General features: G+C 42.5%; 2 protein-coding genes and 1 non-coding gene across 5 annotated transcripts; 2 read left to right on the forward strand and 1 right to left on the reverse strand.

Moving 5' to 3' along the window:
* Positions 1–648: 648 nt before the first annotated feature.
* Positions 649–11,605, reverse strand: LOC110489249 (protein THEMIS2). Of its 3 annotated transcripts, none has more exons than XM_021561889.2 (6): positions 11,421–11,605; positions 5,438–5,578; positions 4,771–5,199; positions 3,259–4,505; positions 1,256–1,373; positions 649–1,033 (listed from the first exon to the last, which is right to left on the reverse strand). In XM_021561889.2, the coding sequence occupies exons 1-6, from the start codon at positions 11,524–11,526 to the stop codon at positions 930–932; spliced, it is 2,145 nt and encodes a 714-aa protein (XP_021417564.2). In that variant the 5' UTR covers positions 11,527–11,605; the 3' UTR covers positions 649–929. The 3 variants fall into 3 exon arrangements, with proteins under 3 accessions (XP_021417564.2, XP_021417575.2, XP_021417584.2); XM_021561900.2 differs by having other exon boundaries at positions 649–1,030; positions 11,421–11,604; XM_021561909.2 differs by lacking the exon at positions 11,421–11,605 and adding an exon at positions 6,436–6,816.
* A 773-nt stretch (positions 11,606–12,378) lies between these two features.
* Positions 12,379–21,782, forward strand: LOC110489269 (nuclear inhibitor of protein phosphatase 1). Its single transcript, XM_021561946.2, has 7 exons — positions 12,379–12,548; positions 12,753–12,813; positions 13,575–13,728; positions 13,932–14,158; positions 14,417–14,561; positions 18,204–18,268; positions 18,448–21,782. Exons 1-7 carry the CDS (start codon positions 12,496–12,498, stop codon positions 18,799–18,801), a joined length of 1,059 nt encoding a protein of 352 aa, XP_021417621.2. The 5' UTR covers positions 12,379–12,495; the 3' UTR covers positions 18,802–21,782.
* Positions 13,173–13,326, forward strand: LOC118944175. The gene has a single exon (XR_005039486.1).
* Positions 21,783–22,907: the final 1,125 nt, after the last annotated feature.

Genomic DNA, 22,907 nt, shown 5'->3' on the forward strand with positions numbered 1-22,907 from the left:
TGCAGAAGTATTGTCATGCAGTATCGATACCCCTGCACTAGAAGAACCCCACTCCACTCTTTTTTAAATTATTTTTTTTTACCCCTTTTTCTCCCCAATTGTTGTAGTAGCTACTATCTTGTCTCATCGCTACAACTCCCGTACGGGCTCGGGAGAGACGAAGGTTGAATGTCATGCGTCCTCCGATACACAACCCAACCAGCCGCACTGCTTCTTAACACAGCGCGCATCCAACCCGGAAGCCAGCCGCACCAATGTGTCGGAGGCTACACCGTGCACCTGGCACTTGGTTAGCGCGCACTGCGCCCGGCCCGCCACAGGAGTCGCTGGTGCGCGATGAGACAAGGACATACCTACCGACCAAGCCCTCCCTAACCCGGACGACGCTAGGCCAATTGTGCGTTGCCCCACGGACCTCCCGGTTGCGGCCGGTTACGACAGAGCCTGGGCGCGAACCCAGGGACTCTGATGGCACAGCTGGCGCTGCAGTACTGGCCCTTAACCACTGCGCCACCCGGGAGGCCTATTTACCTCCACTCTTAACAGTAAGGTCACTGACGCTGCCAGAATAGCATCATTGAGTTTTAAAATAAGGGGACATTTTAAGTTACAAAATACATGGCTAAATTATTAAATGTAACAACCATAAACACCAATAGGCTTTTATTATGATAAGCATTTGGGATAATCGGTTGGCAAGTGTGACTTGTGACTGTAGCAATGTAGAAAATGAAAACCAAGTAACAAAATATGTGTACAATAAGACATGTATCCTGTTTTGCACAGTCCCATCTCAAAGTATTCACAGTTACAGTGGCTGGCTATCAGTGCGTAGTTCTGACATTGTCTTGCACCCTATATAGTCTAGTCTATTTTATGCAATGAGACTTTAGTTAGCCTTTTAATAGTTATTCCTCAACCTCGCTGGTTCAGTAAAATAAAAAATGGTCCTGTGCTCTTCTCAACTTGTCGTCCACTTGCTCATAATCATGGTCACTGTCCTCATCTGCTTGAACTTCATATTTCGCCGCTGCTGAAAGACAAGTTAATTTTAGGTTTACTGAACAATTGAGGTTTTGTGTGACGTGGTCACCCAGTGCAAAAACATTTACCTAACAGAGAACTACAGATAACAGTAAAATGTTGTATAAAAATATGCACCAAATTCAGAAACTGAATGGGGTAATTTTTGCCATTGACTTTTACTTCCCTGATGAAATAGCTCAAGTCATTTCCAATGTAAGACATACTGTACCTTTATTGTTGGGCTTGTGACTTTTAGACTTGATGTAAGTGTTTGGCTGAGCCTTGCCTGACTTGACATCGGTCATAGGTTTTCTTGGATTCAGCGGAAGAGCATCATCCTTGAAATCCTTCACGACAACAGGAAAATGAAACTACCGTTATTCTAGGAAGTGTACATACTATGTTGAAAAAACAGGAACCACATATTTGCATGGTGTGAGGAGTCTGCATCAGCAAACATTTTCACATAACTGATGAGACTACTGTAACAAATGCGGGGTGTGTTATGTGTGAATGTTCTAATATTTTTTCTTTAACTAGGCAAGTCAGTTAACAAGTTCTTATTTACAATGACGGCCTGCCAAAAGGCAAAGGCCTCTTGCGGGGATGGGGGCCTAGGATTATATCAAATATAAATATAGGACAAAACACACATCACAACAAGAGAGACTACATAAAGAGAGACCTAAGACAACATAGCAAGGCAGCAACACATGCAACACACAGCATGGTAGCAACATAATATGGTATAAACATTGTGCAGAGTCAACAGCAACAAAGTGAAGAAGGTAGAGACAACAAAACATCACACAAAGCAGCCAAAACTGTCAGTAAAAGTGCATGATTGAGTCTTTGAATGAAGAGATTCCAGTCGCAAGCTGCAGCGAACTGAAAAGAGGAGCGACCCAGGAATGTGTGTGATTTTGGGACCTTTAACAGAATGTGACTGGCAGAACTGGTGTTGTGTGTGGAGGATGAGGACTGCAGTAGATATCTCAGATAGGGGGGAGTAAGGCCTAAGAAGGTTTTATAAATAAGCATCAACCAGTGGCTCTTGCGACGGCTATACAGAGATTACCAGTTTACAGAGGGGTATAGAGTGCAGTGATGTGTCCTATAAGGAGCATTGGTGGAAAATCTGATGGCTGAATGGTAAAGAACATCTAGCCACTCGAGTGCACCCTTAACTGCCGATCTATAAATGATGTCTCCGTAATCTAGCATGGGTAGGATGGTCATCTGAATCAGGGTTAGTTTGGCAGCTGGGGTGAAAGAGGAGCGATTACGATAGAGGAAACCAAGTCAAGATTTAACTTTAGCCTGCAGCTTTGATATGTACTGAGAGAAGGACAGTGCACCATCTAGCCATACTCCCAAGTTATTGTATGAGGTGGCTACCTCAAGCTCTAAACCCTCAGTGTAGTAATCACACCTGTGGGGTGAGGGATATTCTTCTTAACAAACCACATGACCTTTGTTTTGGAGGTGTTCAGAACAAGGTTAAGGGTAGAGAAAGCTTGTTGGATAATAAGAAAGCTTTGTTGTAGAGCATTTAACACAAAATCCGGGGAGGGGCCAGCTGAGTGTAAGACTATCATCTGCATATAAATGGATGAGAGAACTTCCTACTGCCTGAGCTATGTTGTTGATGTAAATTGAGAAGAGTGTGGGGCCTAGGATTGAGCCTTGGGGTACTCCCTTGGTGACAGGCAGTGGCTGAGACAGCATATTGTCTGACTTTATACACTGCGCTCTTTGAGAGAAGTAGTTAGCAAACCAGACCAAAGACCCCTCAGAGACACCAATACTCCTTAGCCGGCCCACAAGAATGGAATGGTCTACCGTAATACAATACATTGATTGAGCAACCCAAGACCCTATTATATGAGGCAGCATTTTAGTCCTAGTCAAATCAAGTCACAATTTACTCAAATTATTAAAAGTGTATTTCACAATATCTCAACATACTTTACAGAGAACATTTTGAAGTTAAAACAGAAAAACATCAGACATAGAAACAGTACAGTGCCACATTTTTGTTTGACAATTTCACAGCTAAGACAAGGGATGTGGGGCTGCAAGGCAGAGTACAAGGGCAATACATAGGATGCAAGACAGTAGGCAGGACATGTAGGACAGTAAACAAGTCCAGCGAAACAGGAGTGACAACAGGAGATGAGTAGTGCTATATCCTGTCTAGAAAGTACATGAGGTCTGAAAGGAAGAGCTTACCGGAGGCAGAGGAGCAGGGGGCCTTTGAGCCTTTTTGCTATCAAGACTTAGATCACTCAACAGGGAAAGGGTGCCGCTTTTGGGTGGAAGACAGGGGGCATCTGGGTGTGAGGGTGAAGGGGTTGCCTTGAAAGACTTTGAGCCTGACAATGGCTTTGAGCCTGACAATGGTTTTGAGGCTGACGGTGGATTTGATCTTGATGATGGCTTCGGCTTTGGTGGACGTGGTGGTGGGGGCTCATCTGATGCGGTGAGCTTTCGAAATTCGTAATAGAATGAGTCTGTCACCTCTGTAACTGTCTCCAGGTGATATTCTTGGGTCAAAGGCAAGGGGTCGTTAGTAAAAGACAAAGACATGTTAAGCCAGTCTGTGGGTATCTCAAAGCACCTCTCTGGCTTTCCTGGAAGGCTGGCCTGGACCATGGGCTGTATAGTAGCCTCCTGCAGCCTCAGGGATGAGAACCCCACCAGAGGATCTTTCTCCAGCTCTGCGTCACCGCTCACCACCTTAACGTCCAGTGGCAGAGCAAAGGCCTTGCACAAGTCCTTCAGGCTGTACTTCTTATTGTCCGTGAGCTTCTCCACAAAGTGGCTCTGCATGTACATGGGCAAATGGACCACCTCACTCTCCTCCTTCTCCTCTTCATCCTCCTCCTCGTCATCGTCCACTTCTTGAAGACGTCTACATACAAGGACCTCCACGGTCTGGTTATTCTTCTCCTCCTGGCTGGTTCCTCCTCCGGGCAGCTTCACCTTCTCGCAGCGCAGCACCTCCAGCTGCTCGCCCACACTGAGTGCCAGAAGCCCCTCCTCCTCCAGCTCCTCACTGTGCCGCGTCACCCTGACCGTGAGTAACGGCGCTTGGGTCGAGGCGGCGTACAGCTCGTACACCGACTCGAACTCCCGCGGCCTCCGTCGCAGCCGTCCCCCGTAGCTCTGCGACATTAGGAAGTACTGGCGGGCCTTGCGCCCCTTGAGACCCGAAGCCAGAACCATGGCTGAGGAACCACGCTTGTGAAGGACTAGAGGATGGCCCTTGTGTAGCTCAGCCAGCCAGGTACAACGGAACAGAGGCTGGCCCTCATGGTGCTCCAGTATTTCAGCCATTGTGGGGAAGGCCTCGTCTGGCTGTGCAAAGACCTCGAGCAGAGTGAGCGGGGTCACAAATGTCAAGTCTTGGGATTCCGTCGTCACGTCGACCACATCCACCTCCAAGCTGGAGGGGAACTTGACTATGTTCTTCCTCACTGTGAGAAAATTTGAGAAATGATGTTGAAAGGGTGAAGACCCATACAGTAAAGTACTAAACTTGATGTTGAGCAGAATAAAAAAAAACTAAGCTGTATGTTCAAATTGCACAACCTTGTGCAGGCTACAGTTTGCCAATAGCTTTGATGATGTGCTCCTCAGGCAACACTTCTCTCAGTTCTAGATTCTAACATTATAGCTCAATGTTTTTTCATTGGCTAAGGAAGTATGCCATTGGTTGACTCAGAACCAGGTTCTACTCACAGTGCATGATGGCCTGGACCTGGTATATGGGGCTGAAGAATAGCGATGCCCCGTGCTTGGTCTTCTTGCTGAAGCAAAAGTGCCGGCTGCAGAGGTGGGGCGAGGACATGATCTCCTGGAGGGTGTAGGTCTGGTCACTCTCACACTCATAGAACTCCCCACGGCAGGAGTAGGGGATTAGCACGTCAGCCGAAGCCCCCTGCTGGCCTCTGAGTTGACAGCGGACGCAGCTCTCCTCACCCCCGTCCTGCTGCTCGATGTGTAGCATGGTCACGGCCATCCCGGCACCGAGCGTGAAATTCTGTAAGGTCAGCTCACATCGGCTGGTGAAGGTGAAGGGAAAGCAGGTGTCCAGGCCTACAGGCCTCAGACTCACCATCTCCTCCACTGTGCTGTATGGCATCTCCTCTGGAACCAGCTTGAACAGATCTGAGCGGGAGAGTCCACAATGAGGCCATTAATAACACAGCATTGATCAAGTGATTTTATTCAAATTAATTAAACATATTACCATGGTTAATAAAGAATAAGGGGGGTTCACATACATAGAATTACTAGAACTGCCATTCTTGGTCAAGTCAATCATCTGTGCTAGGTGGACCGGAGGCATTTATTTTATTCTTTCTAGGCCTGGCTAAGCGCATTTGTTGAAAACCGTAAGCCTCACCTGCATGGTTGATGGGCAGCTCAAACTTATCATTGTTGCTGGTGTCCTCACAGCTGACAGACAGGAGCTCGATGTCGATGACCTTCAACAGGTCCCCCGTGGACAGGCACACCTCGCTTCCCGACAGCTCATAAACAGAGCCTATAAAGCATCAACACACCACAATTTCAGCTCTGATGATAATATTTGATAATATTTGCAGCAACATGCACATACTGTACTGGGTTGATTTTTTTAATGTTTTTATCTCAGTTGTTTACTCAATAATACTCTACCGTTACAAAGCATGCCTGAACTGATGGAAATAGATATACAGTACACAGTACTAACTTATCTGTTCCAGGAACATCACTCATGAGGCTTTGCTACTTTCATTTTCCCTCCATTTCCTTATTTGGAATTAAATAGCTTTTTCTTGTGGGTTGCAGGTCATTTATTTGATACATTGTCTCAATATCAACCTGGTTGTAGGTTGTCTACTGACTGACCATCCATCCATATAACCAAGCATATTATTATCTATAAACCTTTAAACGTGTGATATTACATATAGTCCTCTACGTATTTATTTAGAAAGTGAAGCAAAAACATTTTTTTTGGCTCTACACTCCAGCATTTTGGATTTGAGATCAAATGTTTCATGAGGCGACAGTACAGAATGTCACCTATTATTTGAGGGTATATATACACATCTGTTTACTGTTTTACTATTTAGAAATGAAAGCACTTTATATATCTTCTCCCATTTGAAGGTGTCATCAGTATTTGGACACATTCACTTATGTGAGTATTAAAGTAGTCAAAAATGTGTACTTTGCTCCCATATTCCTAGCATGCAATGACTACATCAAGCTTGTGACTCTACAAACTTGTTGGATGCATTTACGTTTGTTTTGGTTGTGTTTCAGATTATGTCGTGCCCAATTAGAAATCAAATCCAAGTTTATTGGTCGCCTCCAGTTTTGCAGATGTTATTGCAGGTGCAGTGAAATGCTTACGTGTCACGGATTCCTCCGGTACTGCTGCTCATTCAGTTCACCAGCTCCGTCTCACTGAGCTGGATCATTACCACCAACCCCGGACTGTCTTGTCTCATTATGCACACCTGGTTCCAATTCCCTCTGATTAGTATGTGTATATATGTGCCCTCTGTTCCTCATTGTCCTTGTTGATTATTGTTCCATGTCCGTTGGTCTTGTGAGTACATGTGCTCAGTTGTGTCGGCTTGCGCGTTACGGTGTTAGTATGCATTTGTTAATACCGGTCTCGTCCCGTGTATTTGTATTACGGGTCTCGTCCAGTGTATTTATTAGAGGTTTACACCTCGCTCTTTGTTTATAGCGCTGTGTTGTGTGTGTCTGTTTCTTTTGGGCTTCGTCCCCGTCATGTTCATGAGGTACGCATTTTCGGGTAGAAAAAAATAGAACTATTTTGGATTCCTGCGCCTGTCTCCTATCATTATACAACGTGCCATTATGTTTCTAGCTCCAACAGTGCAGCAATATCTAGCAATACAATAACAATACCCAAAAGTCTTAATTCGTTTAAAAAAAAAATGTCAGAGTCCGGAATATAAACATGTGAATGGGGGGATATAGACAGTATGGATATGAATAGAAAAGGTGTGAATGGTAAACAATGTATTGTCACTTTTTGTAATTAAGAATGTTTCTGAACACGTCTACATTCATGTGGATGCCAACATGATTACGGATAATCGTGAATAATGAGTGAGAAAGTTAGCAGCACAAAGACCGTATGCTCAAGACATGGGTATCCTAACTGTGGTCTTGCCATACTGGGAGACTTCAATAGATGGGTTTACCCAAGTTGTGCAGGATAATATGATTAGATTTGTAGAGTGATTTTCATTTACAGATGTAAATCACAAAGTTCTTTACATTGAGAGCAACCATTAAAATAAAGCAGGCAACAAGGACAAAACCACAGAACTCAAACTAACGTATATGACCAAGACACCAACCAGACAGATCATATTTAGCGAAAGACTTTGAAGAAGTGATTCTCGAGCTCAGACTTAAAGGCAGTTGTTGTCTGGGGCATGCAAGAGGTGGGGGCTTGTTCCAGAGCTGGGGGACAACAGAATGCTTAGTCAGCCATTGTTTTTGAGCTTGTCTTTGGGACTGCAAATTCTTTGATCATTTGATCAACTGACTTGCCTAGTTAAATTAAGGTTAGATTTACAATAATACAAAAATGTTTTGACCATAATGACCATGAAGACTGTTTCAGGCTGAGGAGTTCACTGAGGCATTGAAGGTACCAGAGGTGATGCAGTACTGGACCTAAGCATTAGACATGAACCAGCTTTACTATAAACCCTCCATCCTACCAGACATTGGCCTCAGTGATCATCAGGCAGTCCAATGGTCTTGAAAAGCAAGAAGTATACAATGCCCCTGATGCTACATCCAAGACTGCTGCCTTCTATAACATGGACTGCTGTGTGTAATGACCACTTCCCTGTCCAAACTGTGAAAATGCACCCTACTGACAGACCCTCGATGACAGCAGAGGAGGTATAGGAGGATAGGCTCAATGTAAAGGCTGGAACAGAATATATGGAGTCAAACACATATGGAAACCATAGTTAAACACGTATAGAAACCATGTTTGACTCTGTTACGTTTATTCCAAACCATTACAATGAGCCCATCCTCCTATAGCTCCTCCCACCAGCCTCCTCTGGCTGAAATCAAGGCCCCTCTGAAAATGTATATTCCTGCCCATGATCAAAACAACAAAGTAGGAATAACAAATGAAACTAACAACTGGTTCTCTCAGGTCAGCCAATCACTAACTTCCCTGGACACAACAGCCATCCCAGCCTTCTTACGTTCCCTGCAGCCTCTCCCTGAAATCCAACCCTGGGAGGTGTATGACAAGCTGCGTGTGATCAAAAACAACAAAGCCCCTGGCCCCTACGGTGTGCCACAGCAGATCCTATGAGAATTTGCCTGCGAGTTGAGTCAACTCATCAGTGACATCCTCAACACATCATTTCAGCGAGGTGAATTCCCTTCCCAGTGGAAAGAAGCCACAGTCGTGCTCATCCCTAAGACCCTCCCCCCGACAGCCAACCAGCTATGGCCTATATCCCTGACACCACAACTATCAAACAATTCCTGTGAGCTTCACTGCCAGCTGGATGAAGGAAGACCTAAAACCCAACATAGACCCCAGACAGTTTGGAAGCAGACCCGAAAGATCATCGACTTACGCTCTCGTTAGCCTTTTGGACTATACAAACAGTCATACATCCCATCCACCATAACCAACCTCATCACCACTTCTCCAAGGCCTTTGACAAAATCAGCTACACCATCGCCATTGAACGCCTGATCCAACTGGATGTCAGACCTGCCCTCACAGCATGGCTCTGCAGTTTTGTGACCGGATGTAAAACAACACTCAGACTGGCAGAAGCTGAAGGGAGGTGAGGCTCAAGGAACTCCTCTGGGTGCTCTCATCTTCCTTGCAGTCATTGACGGTGCAGCCCGGGATGTTGTGTTGACAGTAGGTGGAAGTACATTGATGATTTCAGTCTGGCCCACACAAGCACAATGGGAAAAATCTGCACACCACAGCAGGTCCTGGACAACTTTGACTCATGGGTTCAGGCAAGCAAAATGTTACTGAACCCTGCCAAGTGTAAGGTCCTATCAGTGACCCTCACTAGAAACCCACCTGTCTCATGCCCTCTCCAGATCGAGGGGCAGGGCTGCGTAAGCTCAAAGTGTCTAATATGTGTATGTGGTACATTTTCACAATGCTTAGTACAAAACTCAAAACAGATAATCAAAAAGGCAGTTCTAAAACTCAAAGCACATTTCCAAATGACTGAGTACAACACAAAATCAGTCACTTTTTCACAAAAATTAAATCAGTGTTTCATCTAGAAATACATGTTCCATATTGCAATACATGTTTACATTAAGTACTTGCCTTTCACAATACAATGCTCACATTACTTTTAATATGATAGTCTTCTTATTTGTTAAAATACTTTTTACTATTACTTAATCCAACTGCTCTTATTCGATAATCACCTAATCTTTTGGTAAACCTATAGATTTTAAACTGGTTTGTCTACTATATATAGATTTGGAGAACTACAGAATTACAATGTATGTTTGTAAAATATATACATATAAAGTATGATATACACTGAGTGTACAAAACATTAAGGACACCTATTCTTTCCTACTCTTTCCATGATATAGACTGACCAAGTGATGGCGATGATCCCTTATTGATGTCACTTGTTAAATCCACTTCAATCAGTGTAGGGGAGGAGACAGGTTAAAGAAGGATTTTTAAGCCTTGAGACAATTGAGACATGGATTGTGTATGTGTGCCATTCAGAGGTTGAATGGGCAAGACAAAATATTTAAATGCCTTTAAACGGGGTATGGTAGTATGTGCCAGGCACACTGGTTTGTGTCAAGAACTGCAATGCTGCTGGGTTTTTCACGCTCAACAGTTTCCCATGTGTATCAAGTATGGTCTGAGGACAGACGCTACTCGCTTCAACACTGGGCGGTCCCGTTCTGTGAGCTTGTATGGCCTACCCCTTCGCAGCTGAGGCAAAGTTGCTCCTACACGTTTCCACTTCACAATGGCAGCACTTACAGTTGACCGGGGAAGCTCTAGCAGAGCAGAAATTTGAGGAACTGACTTGTTAGAAAGGTGCCATCCTATGATGGTGCCACATTGAATGTCACGGAGCTCTTCAGTAAGGCCATTCTACTGCCAATGTTTGTCTATGGCGATTACATGGCTGTGTGCTCAATTTTATACACCTGAAAGCAACGGTGTGGCTGAAATAGCCGAATCCACTAATTTGAAGGTAACTAATTTGAAGATATAGTGTATCTTGCATTTTTTGTTAAAACAACTAAATTGAGAATATTTCATTATGTTGTCTTTTGGTGATTAAACCAATATTTTCATTCAACTTATATTTTAGATTAATGGTTGTGTGGTGAAAGATGTTTCCAAACTAAATGAATGCACAATGAAAGGTTTTGAATGTAAGACTGACTGCGTTAGAAGTGTTAACAGTTTGGAGTTTTGTACTAAGAGTTTTGAAAATTCACCACAAAATTCACCACATTTCCCAAGAGGAAAATAGCAAAACAAAGCGATTGAAAATAACTGTTAAACTCAATGTTTTATTTTAGCAAAGTTGGAAGATAATGTTTGTAAGAAGGCCATTGTAGGCCAAAATGTTATCTTTTAACTTAAATAAACATTGCATTTTTAATGGTTAGCTTTTCCTATCTAAGATTATCACATTTTTTGGTTGCACCTCAACAAGCGCTCTCCACTTCTTTTCACATCAGTCTAGATGCATGTCAGGGGGGGTGATATTTATGCCACTGTAACTTTCTCACTAATTATTAACGATTCATTCATGATTATCCATAATCATGGTAGCATCCGCATGAATATAGAAGTGTTCAGAAACGTATGGTACTCTTATTTACAATAAAAGTGACTCCAAAATGACACAAATGATTTACCATTAATTTCTATTGGGCGCAAAATAATCTGAACCACAACCAAAGCAAACTGCAAATGCATCCAACAAGTTTGTAGAGTCATGGGTGCTAGGACTATGTGACCGAACACTACACTTTGACTACTTTAATACACGTATAATTACACTTGTCCAAATAGATGACACCTTCAAATGTGGGGACTAGATACTGTCATTTCTAAACGGTAAAACATATGTATATGAAAGTACCCTCAGTTGTAAATAAGATATTCTGTACTGTTGCCTAATTATGAGACTTTTGTTCTACTTCTGTTTGTGTATGTCATTGATTATTTATTAAAACTGCCACTGACTGTTAATCAGTAAGTTCTACTCTGCCTGTCTGTCTCATTTCTGGCAATGTAAAAACTAGTTTGCCCACACATGGAGTTTATGAAAGAAAGTATGAAAAAGTCTTACCTTGAAAGTATACCCCAGAGCAAACCTGCAGAATCCGTGGCAGACATGTTTTATCCAAGGATGCAATTAATTCTTGCAGGGACATAACTGTTTCAGTGCCTGCCATCACTGCAGTGCTGCCTCGATGTTGTGCTGTCAAGGCTCAACTGTGGTTCCAAGAGAGGTGCCACTGATCTAACAATCAAAAGCAACAATTGTATGAGGAAGTAGGCAACCAGATATTTTCAAGTAAAGTTAACCCCTACCCTGTGACACTAGCTTGTGTTGCCAATAAAGATATGTGAACTGGACTTTTACTTATTTATTGTTTGCTTATTTTATGCAGCAATTACATTTTTATTATTGGCCTACAATCAAAAAAGGAAGGTACAACTCACCATGTTTCCTATTAAAAAATGATGGATCCTAGCAGTACAGTATTGCATTGTGGATTTTTAAAATTATATTCATGTTTGCTGTATTGTGCATATATATTTTATAGATGTCTCACTATCAGCTGTAAAGCAGCCCCTCAGGAATAATAAACATTCTATACTCTACTCCATAGCAGTTCAAAGGTATAATTAAAATACATTCTGCAAAAGTGTATGGTCTGTGATAAATGGGAAGCTACATAAACATGCACCAAAATGAAATGTGACACCGCAACTTCCTACAATTTGCAGTCTATAGATGTAATATGAAACAAGGAGTATGTTGCTATAGTAGTCTATGTTATTCTACCCAGTGGCTTTTCAATAAAAAAACCGTCTATACTATTGACTATTCTTGAAGCTATTCAATCTGATTCAAGTGAATGATCGATAATGAAAGCTAAGCATAATAACTGTTAGCGTTAGTGCATGTGTGTTCACAGTTCATAGTTATGAACCATTGCCATTACATTTCAGTAGGCAACCTTTTTTTCTAGAGTCGAATCAAATCATTGTAGATAATGGAATGTATTACTTTCTTTTCATCCATTTGGGCAGAGACAGAGAGATTTGGCTGTCAAGGGTTTAACCCCACAAAACTACAATTCCCAACGCAAGGGAGCATTTTACCCAGCGGGTTTGTGAATGGAGAATCCTGCAAGATGGCGACTAATGCAACTGCTACAAACTTACCGTCTTTTGATTGTCCAACATGGTGAGAAAATACATTTACCGGTATATTTACGTTGTACAAAGACATCAAGTTCATGCAAAATCACAAAACAGCATTACTTTTTTAAATTTTGTAGCTAGAAACGTATGTATTCCTTTTAGCCACGTCTTATTAGCTAACATATGCTAGCTAGCTGATTCATTTCATTGAATGGTGTGCTTAGCTTTTGGTCATTGTTGTTTTCAGGGCAGGCAAGCCCCCTCCAGGACTCCATTTGGACGTGATGAAAGGTGACAAAATGGTCGAGGTAAGAGCTTAGGGCTTCTGTGGCGAACATTTGAACCGCCTATCTGTATTATCTGCACAAGGCTAGATATTCTGTATGGTTCCTTAGAATGTGGCTATTATCTTGCATAATACATCCGTCACTACGGAGCTGATGGGTTTACTTACTTTCTATACTAACCAACTGTATCAGCTCTATCAAAAGCTGTGATAGAGAACCATAGGATGTAGTCCTACGTGATGTAGTTTACCTATAAATGTCTATTAGTATAGACTGTCTACTTCAATATACAATATAGTCTACTTCAGTCTGTATACTTCAATATAGGTCGCTAGGTGTCATGGTGTACTTAACTAAATAAACACATTGATCATACATGCATGCACCAGATACGGACACTACTGTCCTCAGCCCAGTGCATCCTGGTGCCTGAGTTCCGTGACTGTTGGGTTTTAAGAAAGGTGCCACAGAAACATCAGTCCTGATATTTAAGCTCAGGAGTGCACTCTTGAGTTATGGCTCAGAGGCACGTGGCTTTAAACTGTCTTACAGCTGGCAAGGATTTAATTCAATGTTATCAGTGTTGTTAGCCTGAGTGTCTGTTTAGGATCTTTTGCCAACTCCTTATGGAATTGTGATGCCAAAACAGCTTGGCGTGAGAATGATTGACGAGGAGTTGTCAAGAAATCAGAATTCTATCTGGGAACACCAGGCTATGATGTTGTGACGTAAGAAAATACATGTATTGCCCAATCTGTTGTTATGATGATGAATCCTTGAAGAAACTGATCATTGACGAGAAGAAGTACTACTTATTCGGGAGGAACCCGGACATGTGTGATTTCACCATCGACCACCAGTCATGTTCACGCGTGCATGCTGCCCTGGTCTACCACAAGCACCTGAAGAGGGTGTTCCTTATCGATAACAACAGCAGTAAGTGAACTGTCGTGTACATCAGTCTGTAAAATAGTTTATCTTACCTCAAGCTAGTAAAAAGTACTCAAAATGTAACAGTTGCATTGCCTTAGAGGAGTGCACTGTCGAATAAAGGCCGTGCAACTATTACTCTTCACTTACTTTTTCTAAATTACATCTGTACATGACGTGGACTTGAAGTTTGTAAATTACGTTCTCAGCGCATGGTACCTTCCTGGGACACATCCGCCTGGAGCCCAATAAGCCTCAGCAGGTCCCCATAGACTCCACCATGTCGTTTGGGGCGTCCACGCGAGCCTACACCATCCGGGAGAAACCTCAGAGCCAGCAAGGAACCAACTCCGCCACGGGGGACAGCAAGGCCGGAGAGGATGAGGAGGGGTCTAAGGGTCTCTTAGGGTTACCAGAGGAGGAGACCGAGCTAGAGGTATGTCTGTGTGTCTTCTGTAGTTGTCTACTTGGGCATTTGTCTGGACATGCTGGTAAGGAGGGAGTGTACTATTACCACAGTAGCTAAAGATAACTTAGGGTGTCCCGCTTTACATAGTTTATCTTTTGTTCTGTCAGTGTCTTTAGTGGGTTTTTTTTTAGCTCTCGCTGTTTCCAATTCCGTGTGTTTAGTGTTAACTTTGTTTCACTTCTCCTTTCCCAAACATTTATCCATCCCCTGTCTGGGCTGTGACAGAACCTGACGGAGTTCAACACGGCCCACAACAAGCGCATTTCCACCCTGACCATCGAAGAGGGCAACCTAGATATCCAGAGACCCAAGAGGAAGAGGCGGAACTCAAGAGTCACCTTCAACGAGGACGATGAGGTCATCAACCCGGGTAAGCTCTCTCTTCAACTCCATTGGCCTAGCACCAGTACCCCAGTGCTGTTGAAGTATTGGTTCTTTATCTGTAGTTGAGGAAAAGTGTTTCTGTGCCTGTCTTCAAATGTTACAGTGTCTAAGACTTTTTAAAATGTTATGATTTAAAAGAAAATACTGGTCCTAGATTAACACTCTTACTCTGAGAGTCTTTGTGAACATGGGCCCTGATTTATAGTACCAGTCAAAAGTTTGGACACCTACTCATTCAAGGGCATTCTCTCAACCAGCTTCACCTGGAATGCTTATCCAACAGTCTTGAAGTAGTTCCCACATATGCTGAAAACTTGTTGGCTACTTTTCCTTCACTCTGCGGTTCAACTCATCCCAATCCATCTCAATTAGGTTGAGGTTGGGTGATTGTGGAGGCCAGGTCATCTGATGCAGCACTCTATCACTCTCCTTCTTTGTCAAATATCCCTTACACAGCCTGGAGGTGTATTGGGTCATTGTCCTGTTGAATAACAAATGATAGTCCCACTAAGCGCAAACCAGATGAGAGGGGGTATCGCTGCAGAATTCTAAATAAATCCCTGACCATGTCACCAGGAAAGCACCCCCACGCCATCACACCACCTCCATGCTTCACGGTGGGAACCACACGTGAAGATCGTCCGTTCACCTACTCTGCATCTCACAAAGACAGCGGTTGGAACCAAACATCTCCAATTTGGACTACAGACAAAAGGACAGATTTCCACCGGTCTAATGTCCATTGTTCGTGTTTCTTGGCCCAAGCAAGTCTCTTCTTATTATTATTGGTGTCCTTTAGTAGTGCGTTCTTAGCAGCAATTGGACCAAGAAGGCCTGATTCATGCAGTCTCCTCTGAACAGTTGATGTTGAGATGTGTCGGTTACTTGAAAGCATTTATTTGGTCTGCAATTTCTGAGGCTGGTAACTCTGAAGAACGTATCATCTGCAGAAGAGGTAACTCTGGGTCTTCCTTTCCTGTGGCGGTCCTCATGAGAGCCAGTTGCATCATAGCGTTTGATGGTTTTTGTGACTGCACTTGAAGACACTTTTAAAGTTCTTGACATTTTCTGAATTGATTGACCCTCATCTCTTAGTAATGGACTGTCGTTTCTCTTTGCATATTGGAGCTGTTCTTGCCATAATATGGACTTGGTCTTTTACCAAATAGGGCTACCTTCTGTATACCACCCCTACCTTGCCATAACACAACTGATTGGCTCAAATGCATTAAGAATGAAAGAAATTCCACAAATTATCTTTTAACACCTGTTAATTGAAATGCATTCCAGGTGACTACCTCATGAAACTGGTTGAGAGGATGCCAAGAGTGTGCAAAACTGTCATCAAGGCAAAGTGTGGCAACTTTGAAGAATCTCAAATATAAAATTATATTTTGATTTGTTTAACACTTTTTTTGGTTACTACATAATTCCATTTGTTATTTCATAGTTTTGATTTATTCACTATTATTCTACAATACAGTAAAAATAAAGAAAAACCCTTGAATGAGTAGGTGTGTCAACTTTTGACTGGTACTGTAAGTATTTACATAAACTGAGGCCATCAGACTGTTAAACAGTCATCACTAACTTAGAGAGGCTGCTGCCAACATACAGACTTAAATCACTGGCCACTTAAATAAATTGATTTAATAAAGGTATCACTAGTCACTTTAAATAATGCCACTTTAATAATGTTTACATATCCTACATTACTCATCTCATGTATCTACTGTATTTTAAACCATCTATTGCATCTTGCCTATCCTGAACTGCCATCGCGCATCCATGTATTTATATGTACAGTTGAAGTCGGAGGTTTACATATACCTTAGCCAAATACATTTAATCTCAGTTTTTCACAATTCCTGACATTTAATCCTAGTAAAAATTCCCTGTTTTAGGTCAGTTAGGATCACCACTTTATTTTTAGAATGTGAAATGTAATAGAGAATAATAATAGAGAATTATTTATTTCAGCTTTTATTTCTTTCATCACATTCCCAGTGGGTCAGAAGTTTACTTACACTCAATTAGTATTTGGTAGCATAGCCTTTAAATTGTTTAAAGGCTAACGTTTCGGGTTGCCTTCCACAAGTTGGGTGAATTTTGGCCCATTCCTCCTGACAGAGCCGGTGTAACTGAGTCAGGTTTGTAGGCCTCCTTACTCGCACACGTTTTTTCAGTTCTGCCCACAAATTGTCTGTAGGATTGAGGTCAAGGCTTTGTGATGGCCACTCCAATACCTTGACTTTGTTGTCCTTAAGCCATTTTGCCACATCTTTGGAAGTATGCTTGGGGTCAATGTCCGTTTGGAAAACCCATTTGCGACCAAGCTTAAACCTCCTGACTGATGTCTTGAGATGTTGCTTCAATATATCCACATAATTTGCCGCAAAGCACCCCCACAACATGATGCTCCCATCTCCGTGCTTCATGGTTGGGATGGTGTTCTTCGGCTTGGAAGCCTTCCCCTTTTTCCTCCAAACGTGGCGCAAATGGTCATTATGGCCAAACAGTTATTTTTGTTTCATCAGAACAGAGGACATTTCTCCAAAAGTACAATCTTTGTCCCCATGTCTAGTTGCAAACCGTAGTCTGGCATTTTTATGGCGGTTTTGGAGCAGTAGCTTCTTCCTTGCTGAGCGGCCTTTCAGGTTATGTCGATTTAGGACTCGTTTTTCTGTGGATATAGATACTTTTGTACCTGTTTCCTCCAGCATCTTCACAAGGTCCTTTGCTGCTGTTCTGGGATTGATTTGCACTTTTCGCACCAAAGTACGTTCATCTCTAGGAGACAGAACGTGTCTTCTTCCTGAGCGGTATGACGGCCGCGTGGTCCCATGATTTTTATACGTGCGTACTATTGTTTGTACAGATGAACGTGGTACCTTCAGGCGTTTGGAAATTGCTCCCAAGGATGAACCAGACTTGTGGAGGACTGCAAATTTTCTTTCTAAGGTCTTGGATGATTTCTTTTGATTTTTCCCATGTCAGAAAAGAGGCACTGAGTTTGAAGGTAGGCCTTGAAGTACATTCACAGGTACACCTTCAATTGACTCAAATTATGTCAATTAGCCTATAAGAAGCTTCTAAAGCCATTACATTTTCTGGAATATTCCAAGCTGTTTAAAGGCACAGTCAATTTAGTGTATGTAGACTTCTGACCCATTGGAATTGTGATTAAGTGAAATAATCTGTCTGTAAACAATTGTTGGAAAAAATACTTGTGTCATGCACAAAGATGTCCTAACCGACTTGCCAAAACTATAGTTTGTTAGCAAGAAATTTGTGGAGTGTTTGGAAAACAAGTTTTAATGACTCCAACCTAAGCGTATGTAAACATCCGACTTCAACTGTACATGTTCTTATTCCATCCCCTTACATTGTGTGTGTGTATAACGTAGTCGTTGTGAATTTGTTAGATTACTTGTTCGATATTACTGCACTGTTGGATCTAGAAGCACAAGCATTTCACTACACTCACATTAACATCTGCTAACCATGTGTATGTGACCAATAAAATTTGATTTGGTTGGGTGAAAATAATGAAGTGTGTGTACCAATCTAAATATGTTGCTTCACTCGTAATGCATGCAGTAACTCAGTGCTTCTTGAAACATTACAGAGGACATTGACCCCTCAGTGGGGCGCTTCAGGAACATGGTGCAGACTGCTGTCGTCCCTATAAAGGTAAGCCTGGGCTTATCCATAGTAAGCCGCTAAAGTGCATTGATTGCCTGAGGTGTCAATATCTTTTTGTAAAATCACGTTGCGATTTAAGGAAGCCTATGATTAAGAATATTGCAGCGTAATCCCAGAAACAGCCTACAGATGAGTTGCTACTCAATCTTTTGTCATTTCCACTCTAGAAACAGAAAATGGAGAGGCACAGCTCTCTTAGTATGGATGACGTTGTGACGAGGCGCATCCACAACTACACCTTCGGCGGCGGCCTTTACGGGGACCTGCCACCCACCAGCCACGAGGGCCACCCTACTGGGCCCCCGAGCGGAGCCACTATCCTGGGCGGTCTCCCTCTGCCCTTCCCCAACCCGGCCCCAGAGGTGAACCTGGCCCCGGACGCCCCCCAGCCACCTGTCACCCTCAACCCTGTCCCCGTCACAGGCCCCTATCCCTCTGAGGTCCTCAACGAGCCCCGCAAGAAAAAGTATGCCAAAGAGGCATGGCCAGGCAAGAAGCCCACCCCCTCCCTACTAATTTAACCCTCTCCCTACACTACGGCGCTTTCTCAATCCGTCTTTCCTCTATTCCTTGTGTCCTCTCTCATGCATTGGAGAAGATCCAAGGTGTTTCCTCTTGGATCTTTTCCAATGTATTTTGAGTCTGAGGCGAGAGGACACAAAGAATCCAGGAAAGCCAAATTGGGAAAGAGCCTATGTGGTGGAGGCAGGGCTGACTCTCAGGGTATGGGCGGAGACATCAGGGACCATGACCCGTTGGAGGCGGATCGATTTTACTTATAAAACTGTTTTTGGGGATTTAATAGTTTTGTCAATGTTTTCTACGTTACTTCCTCGTTCTCCTAAAGATTATCCCAAAGACTTGAGTAGTACATTCCATGAAGACAGAAACACCACTCCTTCGGGAGCTGAATGTTTGATGCGTTTTACAAATTAAGTCCTATATATAAAAAATAAAAGGCAGTTCTTAGCAGACCAAGTCAGTTGGTCAAGTAAGAGTAACTTGTGGCATAAATCGGTGTCCCATGGCCGTGATATATTATCTCTAATTGATAGTCGGGCATCGTGCAGGGAAACAAACACGAAGCGGATGTAACTTAGGAAAACAGCCCTTATGTTGGAAACAAACATTATGTTCTCATCCAAATTCACATGTATTTATTTTCCAAGCTACAGCGCAAGTATTACAGGAGGTTTTTAAAGGACCTGCTCCGTGTTATCATTTTTGCCATGGAAAAAAAACGTTGCGATACTGGTATCATCACAGCCTAATCGTTATATGGTTGGTCACTGTGAGTTCCATATTACTATCTCCACTTCCTTCTATACGGTCTCAGTATTGGTTTGAAGTTGTGCGTAGTATTTTTGCTCACTGTAAACATGAGCTTTCGGAAAGTATTCAGGCCCCTTGACTTTCCACATTTTGAGACGTTAGTCTTATTCTAAAATTGGTGATTTTTTTCTTATCAATCTAAACAAAAAACCCATGACAAAGCAAAAACGTGTTTTTAGAAATTTTACATAATTATTCAGACCCTTTGAAGCACATTTGGCAGCGATTACAGCCTCAACTTCTTGGGTACGACGCTACAAGCTTGGCAGACCTGTATTTGGGGAGTTTCTCCCATTCTTTTCGGCAGATCCTCTCAAGGTCTGTCAGGTTGGATGGGGAGCTTCGACGTACAGCTATTTTCAGGTCTCCAGAGACGTTAGATCGGGTTCAAGTCTGGGCTCTTGCTGGGCTCTTGTCCCGAAGCCTCTCCTGCGTTGTCTTGGCTGTTTGCTTAGGGTCATTGTCCTGTTGGAAGGTGAACCTTCGCCCCAGTCAGAGGTCCTGGGTGCTTTGGAGCAGGTTTTCATCAAGGATCTCTCTGTACTTTGCTGCGTTCATCTTTCCCTCAACCCTTACTAGTCTTCCAGTCCCTGCTGCTGAATAACATCCCCACAGCATGATGCTGCCACAACCACTCTTCACCGTAGGGATGGTGCCAGGTTTCTTCCAGACGTGACGCTTGACATTCAGGCCAAAGAGTTCAATCTTGGCTTCATCAGACAAGAGAATCTTATTTCTCATGGTCTGAGAGTTGTGCCTTTTACTGAGGAGTGGCTTCCGTCTGCTGAGATGGTTTTCCTTCTGGGAGATTCTCCTATCTCTAAAGAGGAACTCCCATTGGGTTCTTGGCCAGCTCTAGGAAAAGTCTTGGCGGTTCCTAACTTCACTGTGTTCTTGGGGACCTTCAGTCCTGCAAACATTTTTTGGTGTTCTTCAACACAATCCTGTCTCGGTACTCTACGGACAATTTCTTCGACCTCATGGCTTGGGTTTTACTCTGAAATGCAATGTCAACTGTGGGACCTTTTTATATAGACAGGTGTGTTTGTGCCTTTCCAAGTCATGTCCAAACAGTTGAATTTACCACAGGTGGACTCCAATCAAGTTGTAGAAACATCTCAAAGATGATCAATGGAAACCGGATGCACCTGTGCTCAATTTAGAGTCTCATAGCATACTTATGTAAATAAGGTCAAACTGTTTTCACCTTGTCATTATGGGGTATTGTGTGTAGATTAAGGAATGTTTTAAATGTAATCCTTTCTAGAATATTGCTTTAACATAACACTGGAAAAAGTCAGTCTGAATACTTTCCAAATGCACTGCATTTCTTTTTTTAATATCTATTTGTAAAATAGATACAAGATGGATTATTATAGGAATTGACGTAAGCAGTTCAGAGTTTCTGAAAAATGTCATTTTCTAAAGACTGAATAGGACTGTAGGTTTATATTTTTACACTTCTATCAAGATGAGTGCCGTGAGGAGAGAATGTTATGTTTACTCGGTTTACATTCACAATCAATATCAGTAATACATTTAAAAAATGTTAATAGACTGCACAGAGTGTTTTTAAATGCTGTCAGCCCATTATCAGAAGATATCGGTATGACCTGTGAGTTGCAACTCTGCCTGAATGTTAGTCGGTCCTCTAGATGGCGATATGTACATTGTAAATTTGCCTGATCTGCGCCACCGGTCGGTCACATGAAATAAAAGGTGGTAAGGTTCTAAGTTGGTGCTATTTGCTGTTGATCATTGTTTTGCAGGCCTTTTGAAATGATTCATTTTTTAATATGGTACACATGGTCTTGCATCACAGCCATAAAAGGGCTCTCAAAATGGAGCTTCTTGATGTTAAAAGAACTGCGTCAGTTTTCACACCAGCCAAATAAATTCTTAGATTGCCCCCTTTACTGGTTAAGTAAACATAGCTCAAATATAACAATCCTGCAAAAGCCATGCTATTTGTATCAACTTTGTACAGATGGACAGACACGTGTGCCCAGAACTTTTGTCCCTCTTTTGGCTGATGATGGCTTTTTTATTCACATAATACACTGTAAATAAAAACTGAATTTTGTCACAAACATGTCTTTATGTACAGTTTATAGAGTAGTGTCATTTTTACGCGGTAGTAGGCCTATATCTTCAAACGCCACGATTTAAATTGGGATTTTGTCTTATTTTTTTGCATTCCAAGGATAGTAGCCATCTCAGTATCTACCAGCACATTGCATGAAGTGTTTGGCCTGGTACAGAATATTCCATAGACAAACATTGACCAGGCAGACTCATTTGTGAGGACTTTGAAAACAGCCATCGGTGTTGGTCAGAGCATGCCAGTCTGCCAGCCCAAACAGCACTTAATGTTTCTCAATCCATCAGCTGGAAGATGCCCATCTAGTGTGACCCTTCACACTGGCATGGATGCTAACTGTTGGGTGGTGGTTCAGACTTCTTTACATACTCATGGCAACACCATAGCAGGGTTGGGGTCAATTCCATTTCAAATCCAGTCAATTCAGAAAGTAAACCAAATTCCTCATTGAAGAGAATTGGAATTTCAGTGCACATCCTGAATTGACCCCAACCCATAGCATATTGGGTGTATTTAGGGATTGGAAAACACTTTATTATTGCCGATAGGGAATCGTGTCAGCTCCTATTCAGTCTATTTCTATCAGACAAATGTGTTGTGTAGAACAGAAATTGTCTATCTGAACGTTTGGCAACATTACATCCTCCTGCACAGGCCCCTGATGTGGCACCATGCATTGTTCATGTTCAGGATGGCTGCTTTCTCTAGTCATTATGAATACCAGTCCAACAAGCCAAGCTTAGAATCATTTAACAACAATATAGTTAAGGTCAGTGACCTGTCCAACACAAACTCACTAGTATTAAAGCCCTGGTTTTGTGGATGTGTGTGGACATTGAATCATTTTCCATTTCTTCTGCTTTCTCAGTGGGTTTCTGACCATCTATTTTTCTGTTTAGTTCCCCAAATCACCACAACCAGGAAGGAACACATTCACGTCACCACATGGTAGGATTTACCATCCAAAATTATAAGCATTGTAAAAGAGCGAGTTTACTCAATTAAAAAAATGACACTTTGGTTTCCTTACCCTGTAAGCAGTCTATGGACAAGGTATGACAGCAATTCATGCTTTGGTTGAATTTCCCTGGCACCGTTTTAGCATTTGTGGCACAAATCCCATTCAAGTCATGGGACTGATATTATAATTTTTTGTGCGTCATGTCTAAAGTCATCCAACAGTATCTCAAATTG

Source organism: Oncorhynchus mykiss, chromosome 2 (assembly GCF_013265735.2).
Source record: "Oncorhynchus mykiss isolate Arlee chromosome 2, USDA_OmykA_1.1, whole genome shotgun sequence".
In the NCBI taxonomy this organism is placed as follows: Eukaryota; Metazoa; Chordata; class Actinopteri; order Salmoniformes; family Salmonidae; genus Oncorhynchus; species Oncorhynchus mykiss.